Genomic DNA, 13,283 nt, shown 5'->3' with positions numbered 1-13,283 from the left:
TCCCTACCCAGGAAAGCAAAGGAGGATCAGGGCATGAGTCTTCACTGAGGAAGAATCTAGTGGCTTACTGTTTCATTGCTCCAGATTAGCCCATCTTTGTTATTTGTATACTATAAGATAAACAGAAGGGGTTTGGAGGAAATCCTGACTCCATTGAATTTGGTGGCAAGAAAACCTCTTCTGGACTTCTGCAGGGCTGGAATTTCAAACTCTCTAGTTAGTATTTTGATTCCCAGTTCCTTAGGAGATCTCTTAGTTTAGCTCTTTCATCCAATCTAACTGAGAGACACTCCCTTATGAGAGAGATTTTTCCAAGGAAAGGCTGCTCTCTGCACTTTGAAGTGATATCAGGACTCGAAGGTGGAGTTATTTTCTATGGGTGTTAGACTATTCTCTTAATTTGCTCCTTTGTGATTCTTCTTTTCATTCTAATTTTTCTTTTTAAGGAACTTGCTTTTTATTGCCAACTGCCCACCCATTACACCCCAGCTTCCATACTCATGCTTCTTTCTGAAATGTTTTGCTTTAGTTTTTTAACTGTCGTCATGCTGTGAACTTTGCAGATTTGTTTATGAGTGTCACATGCTTCTGCTACATCTGCATTGTCACTGTTATGGTATTTTTTCTTTCTGTCTGTTTCTTCCACAGGAGTTTAACAAGTAATCTACCCAATGTGAATCTACCAAATGTGAATCTCCCTAAAGTACCAAATCTACCAGTTAACATCCCGCTAGGCATCCCACAAATGCCTAGCTTTTCTGCACCGTCATGGATGGCTGCTATTTATGATTCTGAGTGTGTATTCAGTTCAAATTAGATCTCATTTAAATTTAAAGTAATCTTGGCATGGATATGTATTGTTTGTTTCTGTGCATTACATAGAACTTTAAAGAGTGGTACAGTTAATTAGACATTTTCTGAATGAGACACTCGTGAATTTCTGGCATGTGTATTTCAAAGGGGTTTTTTGTATAAAGCTTGAAATTTTGTCTTAGTCCCACCAAGAGTTTGAGCAAGTATCTTGCTTCACAAAATAGCTGTCAACAATGGGACACGGTCTGAACAACGAACAAACCACAGAACATACAATGAATGAGCTTACTTACGATTACGTCATGTGTCTCAGCAAAGAGTTTCCTCCAAAACAGAAGATGAACCAATTTCAATGCCAGTCAACCAATTTCTGTGGACCAGATGTAGATCTAAAAGTGAATGTTGTTTAATGCAATTTCCCAGATAATATTTTTTGTCTTGATTTTGATGAAACGGTTTAACAAAGAGAAACACCCTGCATTCATGTTGGGGGAGGCCCCCGAGAGCAATTACAGCTCCGTAACCATCATTACAGCCTAAATAATGCTGTGACCAACTAAAGAAAGATATTTTCAATGTGATCTTTAGATTATGTCCTGGAAAATCAGTGTCCAAGCAGTTGATCTTTAGGAGCCTTGTGCTCTCTGCTCCCCGCTCCCTGTCTCAGTGTCCCAGGGTGCATGGGTGGATCTCAGAGGGGACATATTGCAAATCCTGAGCACATATTGGGCAAGTTCTCCTGTTATAATATATTTCCCCTACAAGTCCCAGCTACCAAAGCAGTGTGGAGGGTGATATACAGTGGGCTCAAACCAAATCTTGTCATTTGAGGTAGCTCATCTCCCAGGATGTCCTAGCAGAGGAACAATATCTCCTGGCAATTCCTACAGGGTTATTCAGGGTTGGCATGAGATGTTCTCAGCCAGCACTACACAAACGTGTTGTTTTTTCCTTACCTACTCACTTCAAATATAGAACCGAAGAAACTCCCCAAAATTACCCCTTTCACTGTTACTGAAACACCCTCAATTACATCTACAACTGGAGTCCACCAAAATGCCTCTGCCATTAGCCTTGCACAGGCTGTATTGCAGAGCTATGGTAACAAACCAAAGCAAAGCAAACACCGATGTATGATTTTTTAATAGATTTTTAAAACCTTCTAAATATTAGCACGGTCATTTCTGTTTCAAAGCTATACAACTCATATTCATGCTAAGATAGCTATATTAAAGGCTAGCTTAGGCAGTTGTCTGTAAAGAGTACTTGAAAGTTTTAATCTCTCTGTGCATGCTTCGTGGTATTGCCCTTGAAAAGATAAGAATCATGTCATGACAGAAAATTGGATAATCCCTCTGAAAAGGCTTGAGCATCAATGGTATATTGCAAGCTGCCTGCGTGATTAAAGTAATTGCAGTGCTCACAAGCCAAATATTAACAGTGCTTCTTGGAAATGAATATACTGTATTGTTTGCTTGCATGGAGCCCTAATCAAAAGTGAGAAAAAGACCAAGAATAATGCTTTTAAATTTTGAAACCAAATGGATGTCATAATGTTGCTGTAAATACCAATTATTGTATTTGTACATATTTAATTATTTAAAACATAAATTCATGCAGTTCCAAAACTGGGGTTAGACTGTTAAAGCTTATTTATATCCGAGCACAGGTTTGAACTAGATGCAACTCAAAACTGACTGTAGATGAACACTTGAGACTGTGGCACAAACTGGTCCCCTGGTTAAAGGAAATGCCTGATTCTTTATCTTTTCATCTCCCTGGTTTTCTTCTACTCACCCTTCCCCTCCATCAAGGACATGTTACCTGTTGCTTAGTGTCAGCTACATTTCTCCTACAACGGAGGCAATTCATCCTTTATCTCGTTAACTCTGATAGCAGAGGACCTCTCAGGACCCCTCTAGCATGTTGGGACTATGGTTCTCACCTCGGAGTAGCCTTGTATGCATTAGCTCCAGTTTCCTCTAGCATTAACTGAATGCAGCTGGCATCTGTCACAATAGAAACACCCTCCCTCATCTGTTTCTATAGATGATGTCAGCACAAGTGGTAATGCATGGTGTGTTAAATATCTTATAAATTACTGTGTTAGCATTAGTGGTATGCGAGGAGGGGGTTGAAACTCTTGAAGCTCCCTTGGTAATTGTTCTGGAAACAAAAAAAAACAAGTGAGGGAGAAGGAAAGAGGGAGAGAAAAGGGTTATGGGTGCATAAATTTCTCTGTACAAACAGAGCACAATCCAGTTCTGTATTTTTATTCTGTAAGTGGAGGTTTGAGATATAATTATACTGTGAAAAGAGCCGGTGTAGCTACACACTGCAGGACCAAAGACTTCCATCTGGGCAGGGGTGTGGGTACCAGAATATATGCTTGGGAGAGAAAATCAGAGTTTTGTGACAGACCAAAGATGTTACAAAATAAATTTAAAAAAATAATAATAATAGAAATTTGTTGTCTTATAAATGCCTTTGCAAGAGGCAGATCTGTGAAAAGGTGCAGCAGTCAATCCTGCCAGAACTCCTGGCTGTGAGATGTGTAGTGCCCTTAGCTCAATTGACTTACCCTGATTTCTTTTCAGCTGTTCAAGAGATAAAGCGTGTCCTCGCTCACCACTTGTTAGCACTGTCCCTTACCTGGAAATGGGGCTCTCACTGAGAGGGGACAAGGCAAGCTCAAGATATAATTCAGAGGGGGGAGAATTGCATGAAACCCTGTATCTTAATAACTGCATACAGTCTAGTATGGCAGTTATTATTGACCAAGGATTTTCTACCAGTTTCTGGCCTTAATTCTTAATAATCGCATACATTAATGTGGTTATTAACTAAGGCTGATTTTTACCATACACACGTTATTCCTGTTAAATATGTGTAACCCATAACTTTGTCTTACTCATCTGGTCTGGAAAGTTTTGTGGGTGATGACAGCAAGGTAGATTAGGCAACTGTATGGTAAAACTCAAAATCCTGATGGTGGAGATTGCCAGCATTGTCGTGTGTATAGAACTACTGTCTGCTCTACACTTGTTGCAGGAGTGGTCTCCACATCAGGTTACAAAAAGCCTGATGCCACTCATGACTTTTGTTCTCATTTTGCCCTGCCAGCAATGGATCAGGCACCTCGGAAGATCTGTTCTGGAAACTCGATGCCCTACAGACCTTCATTCGGGATTTGCACTGGCCTGAGGAGGAGTTTGGAAAACACTTAGAACAGCGCTTGAAGCTTATGGCGAGTGACATGATCGAGTCCTGCGTGAAAAGGTACGTGACCATGAGCAAACCAGTCATGTTTTTCATTGGAGCTCACAGGATGCAGTTGTAGAATCATAGAATCACAGAATGGTTTGTGTTGGAAGGGACCTTAACGCTCATCCAGTTCCAACACCCTGCCACGGGCAGGGACACTTTCCACTAGACCAGGTTACTCCAAGCCCCCTCCAGCCTGGCCTTGAACACTGCCAGGGATGGGGTATTTTCTGTCTTGTTATCAATGAAGCTTCACTTCAGCCACCATTTATTATTGAACCCAGCTCACCTCTGCCCAGCACAGACATGGTGGAAAACCAAACCACCCTACTGCTCTCAGTTGTGAACTCTCCCAAGCACATGCACTTCTCTGTTGAGACTCTGGAGAGTACATATTCACACTAAGGCAACAAATCACCCATTTTTTTAAGCTTTATAGATAGTTACTTATTTTCAGTGCCACACATGATGTCAAGTCTTTGTAAATGCAGTTTGTTGTCAACCAGGTTAAGTGCTAAAGGCATAGTCCTAAATAAGATCCCAACAGCCACCTAAAAACATAGATCCATGAAAAAACAACCATAGTAATTCATGTCCATTTGGCATCAGGGGTGGTGAGGCAGGAGGAAGAAATGAACTTTGCATTCCATTGTGCAGAAATTAATAGACAAAGAGACAACCAAAGTTAAGACGAGTGCCAAATACAGCTGGTACATGCTAATATTAGCTGCAATGTGTGATGTGGCTGTTCCGTACCACAGTTGCTTGGCCCTTCTGCAAGTGTGAGCACGGCATTTATTGTTCACATGTTCCTCACAGTCTGGATGTGCAATGTCACCATAGGAGAAGGCACGTTTGGTCCCCAAGTTGTAGGCAGAAGACTTGCCTGCCAAAGCCAAACATCCCAAGGCTTGCTTTTTCCCCCTTCTGGAGTAAACCCCAGTGCATTTTAGGTGCAGTCAGATGGTCATGACGTCTTTGACATTGAGCAAATCCCCCTTTATTGCAGCAACTCGTCTTTAATCCTTTGGCTGGCACAAAAGCTGCGCTTCAGTTGTCCTTTGGTTGTCAGACCATCATTTAGGAGCAAACCTAGTGCTGGAGCTCTGCTCTGCCCCCAGCACCACCAGCAAAACACTTACTTTATCTTTCTTTTTTTAAATGGGAGCCAAGTCACCTTCTAGCTGTGATGATCTATAGAAGTGGGACCGGGATAGCTCAGCTGAGATAACTGGGAAAAACAAGCAAGTTTCCAGGTACATCTGAGGAAGGGCTTTTGTGCCTGAAATCTGGTTGGTTTTTTTTCCCAACTGCTTCAACCTTTCTACAAATATGTTGCCCCTCTGTAAAAACCTGGCCCAGCTTGTAGTGGTATGACTATATATAATGGTTCTAAGCATAAGTAAGTAGGAACATGCTCATCTCTGCGAGGAGATGGAAAATCCCAGTCACTTTGGGTCCTTTCAGTAATTATCAAGATTCTAGTCCCCGAGTCCAGGCTAAATCTGGCACTGGTAATTAAATCAGTTCAAATGCCACTGCTGATGTAAACCAATATGCTGCCTTCCCTATTTATATCACCTGCAAACAGGGCCTGGCTAAGGTTTCTTTAGCAATTTCAGTTTGACACAACATTTTTCTGCACGTCTGTCTCTGAACTGTTGAATACCATGGAGGAGCCACTCTGCCTTCCGCGCTTGGTTGTATTTTGGTGCTGTCAGGAAAGCAGCCCTTGCAAGGAAGGTCTGTTTTGCTAATAAATCCAGGCAGAAGGACCTATGTACCAGCTCAGATCTGATCCCAAGAATGGGAGTTTTACATTTGTAAATGAGTTTTCATTTGCATAACCCTTGGGGGATCGTTCAAGATCAGAGTTATTCCTGAGCTGCAGCTGATATTATTTGTTATTTCTAAACTGAAGCTCCTATGTTAATTTGTTGGCAGATTCTGTCTGATGTGATAATTGTTCTGTGTTAGGCTAGGTTAGTGAAGTACCTCTGGAATCTGTAGAGGGGCTCCGAAGAAAGGCAAGGCAATGCCTGCTGTACTACAGAGTATTCCACATGTTAGAGTCACAAATGCTTTGGTATTTTAAAATATGACATGGGGTTAAGTTCTGTAGTCTTTGCCTGACAAAGCTCTTGGTGTAACACGGGTTGTGACTGCCAGGGACGTCAAATTTGAGCTTAGTGGAACCTCAGGAGAGCAGTGAGGTGCGGGCTGGTGCGATGCCTGTGTTCGTACCTGCGTGACTGCGCCCGTGCACATTTTGCAGCCATATGCTGGTGAGTATGATCAGGGAAATCACTTCCATGAACTTATGAGACAATTAGGAACTTTCAGCCAGCAATTACAATCATGTAGACCTAAAAATGCTATGATTTCAGTTAAGTGATGAATGAGTTTCTGTTACTTGTAGTTTATATAATGGAGCAATCACAGCTTCCTTTAATGTGTCAGGCTTGCTGTTTATCTGTGGTTATAAATCAGCCAATGCAACCAAGTTATAGGGGTACATTGACGCTGCTGTTTGTAACATCGTCACACTGTTTATCAAGCACGAGAAAGTCATAGTTACCCTGAAACCGTTGCACATTTTATAAATAGGGTGTATTCTGGAGAGTGGGTTTCTTTTTAAACTAGAAAATCCTTTTTGCTAAAGCACGTTTGTAATAAGTGCGCTGTAGCACTCCCAGTAGCATTCAGCTTTCTGGTTTCTCAAACTCTTCTCAGTATTGTTTCACGTTATTCTTATTAGCTTCAGTATATTTAAAAGCAGCTGAAATGTCTTTTTCCACTTTCCTTAACAGAACCAGGATTGCATTTGAAGTAAAGCTGCAGAAAACCAGCCGATCAACAGATTTCCGAGTCCCTCAATCAATATGCACCATGTTTAATGTCATGGTGGATGCCAAAGCTCAGTCAACAAAGCTTTGCAGTATGGAAATGGGCCAAGAGGTAAAAATACAGGTTCTTTCTTTCAGAGCTTTTAAAGGCAATGCCATGAAATTTCCTATCTCCTGTTTCGGAGCTATTATATCAGTTGTGGATTTGGCCTTCCATATAGGTGTGCAGATGAAGATGCAGGGGGTTGCTCTCAAATACATCTAATGAATATAAGCATTCAGAATCCCCATCACTTAGGAATGGCTTTTTTTGAAGGACTGTGGTATCCATAAGGTATCTCTTAAGGTTATTTGATGCATGATGACCATATAGATGAGTCAGTAACCACACCTTGGAGCCAGGTATCAGCACTTTCTCTATACGTCTATTTTCTGTAGGCAAACATAAGGAAAACAGAAGTGTCAGGTTGTTGTTGTGATGCTTGGAATGAAAAAAACAAACCCGACACAACACCAAAATAGATAAGTTCCAAAAGTAGACTGAAATTCCAACTGCTCTGACTTCCTGGAGTATTGGCTCTAATCAGCACGCTTGATGATCCCGGATTTCCAGGTTCTTCATGACTCAAGTTTCCAAACAAGAAACCTGTTTGAATTAATTGCTGATAATTTTTGCCTTCTGCAGCCATAGTTGCAGATTGAAGTTTTTGTGAATTGATCTATGAATTAGAAAAATGTGGTAAATTGGGCTAGATTACATGCATCGTAATGGTAATTCTGCTGCAGTGGCTTCCAGCCAAATTAAATATTCATATATCAGTCTAGAATAAATTGACAAATACTATGTGGCTCTCTACTATCCTGCTGCTTGTCAGCACTTCCTGGATCAGCCCTTTCGCTAAACTTCCCTTGGTCAGATTTTGCACTGAATCATTGCAAGTTGGTTTTGGGTTTTGTTGCTGTTGTTTACCTCTCCCTGTTGCTCTGAGAGGACTTGCTCCAAAGACCACTGGCTGCAGCAGGGATCCTCGCTCTGATATCAGTCGTGTTTGGATCACATTCAGCTGTTCTTATTTTTCTTATACATGCTTCAATTACAGCATTTTATCTGTGACAGTCACCTTGCAGGAGAGGTTTCATACTGCCTGTCATCAGGTTCTTCCCTGTCCTCCAGGTGTGCTCAGGCAGACCTTGAATAGGCTTTTCTTGTTCAAGCCTAGACATGAACTTCTCTGCCATTTTCTGTTCTGCATTCATACCCATTTTATCTCCCCAAATCCCTCAGCCTGCAGATGCTGCAGCATCTGCCCCAGCTGTCCCCATCAGCCAGGAAGGTCAGTGGTTGTGATGCTCTCCACTGCAAACCAGGGTCAAACCCTTGTGCATTATACTAGCACAGTCCCTGGGGACAGAGACATTTTGGAGGTCAAGCAGACTCTTATAACATGACAGAGCAAGCTCATTGCATTCATAAAAGTGCCAGGTTAAGTATTCAGATGGCATGAAACTTACACCATCAGCTGTGTCTGGATGTAGTGTGACCAGGCACTCACTGCATCTTCCCATGCTGATTTACAATGCTTCGTGCTGGCTGGTTTCCTCCAAATTTTGAGCACATCAGTCACAATGCACATTTGGCCTGAGTCAAACTGCAAGTGAGAGGGGACCAGGCAGCAGCGAGGTTTTCTCTGCTGTTCTCAGCTGCAGCAGGGATTAGCTCTGTAAATCTGCCTGTGCCGCTTCAAGAAGGTGTTCGGTACAGCAGTTTGGAGACAGCCTAACTCCTGCGGCAAGCAGCAGTTGCTGGGTCACGAGGTTTTTAACAGATAGCTGAACTAATAGACCTGTAAAGCAGGTGTAAATTATCGGTGCATAAGTTACCATTTAGGGCTGCAGCATTTTATACACCCTCCCTTTTCCTTTTCTTTCTTTTAGTGAGTGTTACTACCTCCCCCTCCATTCGCTTGTGCCACTCCATATTTTGCCTATCTCCATCTCCTCTTCTTAAAGCTAAGTGCTATGTGCTGAGATGGTCGTACTCAGATGGGGGTTAAGAGTTAAGATGTAGGGGTACTGAGATAGGGGTTAAGAGTTAAGATGTAGGGGTACTGAGATAGGGGTTAAGAGTTAAGATATAGATCTGTTGTTGGGAGGGGAAAACAAACTCACCTTGCCTCTTCCACTTCTGAGGAGTCAGACGGGAGAGGGATGCAAAACCAGGTTTGGAGCTTGTGTATTCCTCTGTAATTTGGGAGCTGTGTCTGTGCATTGTTGAGTCCCTTTCCCCCCATCTAGTCACTGGGGAGGGGTGGACAGACACAACCCGCTGACGGGACACTCTGTCACTGCCACTGCTGGCACGTGGCTCTCAGATACTCATGTCCCTTTGCAGACAGTTCAAAAGCAGCATAAAGGGCTCACTACCCACTGTGGTGTTCAGGCCGGGGAGTCTGCCCAGACCCACTGGAGAACAGTTTTGTTAGAAACAAACCCCTGATTTTTCTGACAGTTCAAGCTCTGCGTGGGCAGAGGCTCTCTCAACACATTATTTGACCTCTCTCCTGCGGTTTCCCTCCCATCCCAGTGTCCTTCCCTCTCAGACTACCTTCAGTTGCACTCACTTTAACAGATACTTGAATGCCTTTTGCGAGCATTACCCTGTGAAACAAACACCCATCATTTCATTTCCATTTCCTTGTCTCTAAAGGCAGCTGTTAAAACATTTGGTAAACATACTTTACCATCTTAAATATTTATTTTTCCTCTGAATTTTTAATACATCTAAGGGGATAAATGTATGTATTAAATGTTTCTCAGTTGGTCTAGTATGTTTCTATTTAATATCTAAGGTCAGATGGTCCTTAGAGAAATACAACGTACACACAATCTGTTACATGACAAGGCAAGATACTCATCACATAAAGTCAACTTGAATCATTGTAGTGCGCTGATTACGGATTGTAATAATTGAGCTAATAGAAAGCTGCGATGAACTCTATCGAAAGCGGGGGCTGCGCTGGGTAAAGTAAACCAGATATGTGATCTTTAACCTCGAGCGTTTCCATAAGAAATGTAGAAGGAGCTGTTAGAAAATGCTGGTTTACGAGCCAGGCGCCTGTGAAAGCAGCACCAGGCACTTATTTTCCAAACCACCGCCTTCTCCAACCCCATCCTGGCTCAGTCTCATCTTCCCAAGGTGGAAATGGAGCTGCAGCACGAGTAGCACAGGGTGCACATCACTGTGGCTGCCCAGAGCAGGACCCACAGCCTCACGGGTCCTATTCTGCGTGGTCCTGGCCCCCCACCAGCTCTGTGTGGACTCCAGGGATTGTGGCTGTGATGGGAATGAGCGATCAGAGTCCTTGGTGTGTACACATGGTCCTCTCCTGCTCTCAGAGCTGTGGTTTTATTCCACCAGGGCTCTTACTTGCTTTTTAAACAAGGTTTGAATTGAAAATGCATCAGTGGGTACATTTCACAGTGTATTGTTTTGCATGTAGCTGGCCATTTTTGAGTTAAAAGTCATGACTTACCCGATGAAAGCAGTTAGCTAAATCCTTACGCACACACAAAAATCTAGTTGCAGAAGGAAAATGTCATGGGGAAGACACCCCCAACATATGCACAACCCCTTCTTCAGCTCCCATAGGAGGTTCTGGCTGTATATACTAAGGACGTCAGCAGCTCCTGTGTGTACCCAGCTCTTACAGGTCCCTGTCACCCTGCAGCTACATCTCCAGCTATGCTGGGAATGGCCAGGTCAATCCCAGGAGCTGACAAGAGCTGTGTTAGTTAATCTCTTAGTTAACAGATTAATCATAACTATGATCCCATAAGGGACTCATATATATCTTGACCTGCAAAGCAGGACATGGAAATGGGAACTGCAAATGCAAATATTACTTGCTCGTGTATGTTTGTACCTCGGGGTGGACTCAGCCTGTGGTGTGGCAGTGCCAGCCTGTCCTCCCTCATAGGTGATGCTGTGAGTGTACCCAGCCAGGACTTTGCCTGAGATGTGCCTCACCATATAACCCATGCAGCAGGGCTCACCCCTCAGGCACATCCAGCCTGGCGAAGGATGTGCAGTTGCCCTGTTGCTGAACCTGCCTGTTGACAACCTTCCTCTCTGGAGCAAAATAAAACCATAAGAGACCGTCAGCAGTTAGGTACAGTCGAGTCCCTGCAGGCTTTACTGCCTGCAAATACTACAGGTAACAGTCTCTGGTGTTTCAGTGAAAGGAGGTTTTGATCATGTTTCATTTTCCATTGCTTATTGTTTCTATGCATGATGCGGTTGTTCTCATGCACCTCTTTATTTAAAAGATTTTGGTTTATTTATAGTTTCTCTTCATATGTTCTTTTTCCTGTCTTTTGCCCTTTCCTCTTTATTTCTGTTCCAAATCACCTGAAAGTTTGCTAAAGAGTGGGTAAGTGTGTCCGACTTTTCTTTTGTCCAAATTCCTTTATTAATGTTAATGTCATAGGAAAAAAATCCCCGCAGCGTAGAGCAGTTCAGAGATTACAATCAGACACTGACACCAACATCTAGCATTTGTAAAGCCCTCGCAGTCTTCCTTCCCAAAGTCTGATTAGTATTTAAAGCAGATTTGTCTCTTTCAATGTGATTTGATGTTAACATTTTAAAACAATATTAATGCCAAGTGGTAATGAATATAGTGACTAGCACCAGTGCTTGAAATGTTTGACTGAAAAATCAAATGTTTTGTGTTGGAAAGCAGTCATAATCAGTATTTTCTCAGTCCATTGAAAATAAGAATATACTGTATGTTTTCACTAATTAAATCTTGTATTGGAAACAGGTCTTTTCTAAATTAGTAGGAGACTGTATTTTAGTACCTATTCTAACCATATTGCAGCTGATTGCATCAGAGCTCCCAAGCTAAGCAAGGTTTGGCTTGTGCAGAAATTGGGTTGAAGATGCAGAAACACTGATGCTGCAGGCACTGGTGTAGGTCAGCCAGTCCTGAGCTGGTGCCATGGGATCTGCTGACACCCAGGGCTCAGGGCTGCACTGTGTGATGGCTTTTGCATGGGACAAAAAGGCTCATCTTGGTTTGCTGGGTGTTTTTTAGATCTATCTTATAGTCACTGAGCAAAGCATTTAAACGAGTGCTTAATCTGAGCCATGTGCTTGCTGAGCCCAGTGTGCAACACAGGTTCAACTGCTCTGCTGCAGTAGATGGGAAGAGTGTAACATCATTCCTGAGGGTTTAACACACTGCAAGCTCTCCTGGTGCAGCAAATCACAGAATGGTTTGTGTTGGAAGGGACCTTAAAGCTCATCCAGTTCCAGCCCCTGCCACAGGCAGGGACACCTTCCACTAGAGCAGGTTGCTCCAAGCCCCTGTGTCCAGCCTGGCCTTGAACACTGCCAGGGATGGGGCAGCCACAGCTTCTCTGGGCACCCTGTGCTGGGGCCTCACCACCCTCCTAGTGGTAATTTTTTCCTTAGATCTAATGTAAAGCTATGTTTTCCCAGTTTAAAGCCGTTCCCCCTTGTCCTGTCACTACCTGCACTTGTCCAAAGCCCCTCTCCACATTTCCTGTAGCCCTTTTAAGCACTGGGAGCTGCTCTAAGGTCTCCCTGGAGCCTTTTCTTCTCCAGGCTGAACAACCCCAGCTCTCTCAGCCCTTCTTCTTGTCCTTCCCAACCCCCTTCCAAGGGCTGTGTGGTTTGTGGTGCCCTAGGCAAGGGCTGCCCGTTCCCCTCCAGCAGCAGGCATATCTCATTGACGGGTGTGATCCGTGTGCCAGATGAGCAGGGTAATGCCTGCAGAGCTGAAGCAAAAGGATTTCAGGGTCTCTAGGAGCACTGGGTGCTGGTGCTCACAGGGATGGCAAAGCTTCCCCTTCGACATCTGCGTGTGGCTCCCGGAGCTGCAGGCACACAGAAGAGGGCAGGGTTTGCCCATGCTTCACAACCTGATGTTAGCTTCTCCTGAATTCAGGGTCTCACCAGTGACTGTAAGTAATCACTGGTCGCCATAGTGGAGCCCAAGGTAATAAGCTGTGTAATTTGTCAGGTTGATACTGCATATTGTGGTTTACCAAGGGAAGAGTCTGACAACTGTAGAGCTCTTGCTTGTGATCGATGCTAATACTTCCCCCCCCCCCCCTTTTATTTTTCTTCAGCACCAGTACCATTCAAAAATAGATGAACTAATTGAGGAAACCGTCAAAGAAATGATAACACTCCTAGTGGCAAAGGTAACCTTCAGCTTCAGGTGAAGTGATTCACTGTTAACATTGCATTTTTAATATGTGCGTTTCCATTAAAATGTGACACATTAAGATGTTGAATTGGCTTCTTGTTTCTCACAGGCAGGATCATACATC

At 43.3% G+C, this 13,283-nt stretch overlaps 1 protein-coding gene across 7 annotated transcripts in view; it reads left to right on the top strand.

The window, feature by feature from the left end:
• CADPS (calcium dependent secretion activator) overlaps positions 1–13,283 on the top strand; it is a 211,788-nt gene that overhangs the window by 168,265 nt on the left and 30,240 nt on the right. For 4 of the 7 annotated variants that reach the window (XM_061472878.1, XM_061472876.1, XM_061472880.1 and 1 more), the window contains 4 exons: positions 649–795; positions 3,937–4,092; positions 6,888–7,035; positions 13,080–13,154. In XM_061472878.1, the coding sequence (XP_061328862.1) occupies positions 649–795; positions 3,937–4,092; positions 6,888–7,035; positions 13,080–13,154 (526 nt within the window). The remainder of the gene's footprint in view (positions 1–648; positions 796–3,936; positions 4,093–6,887; positions 7,036–13,079; positions 13,155–13,283) is intronic. The other 3 variants (XM_061472882.1, XM_061472881.1, XM_061472883.1) reach the window with 1 other exon arrangement.

Source organism: Pezoporus flaviventris, unplaced genomic scaffold, assembly GCF_033815535.1.
Source record: "Pezoporus flaviventris isolate CSIRO_AGI_PZ_B2104156 unplaced genomic scaffold, CSIRO_AGI_Pfla_v1 ptg000073l, whole genome shotgun sequence".
In the NCBI taxonomy this organism is placed as follows: domain Eukaryota; kingdom Metazoa; phylum Chordata; class Aves; order Psittaciformes; family Psittacidae; genus Pezoporus; species Pezoporus flaviventris.
Note: the sequence above shows the minus strand (reverse complement) of the source record. Positions and strands in the feature narration are given on the sequence as shown.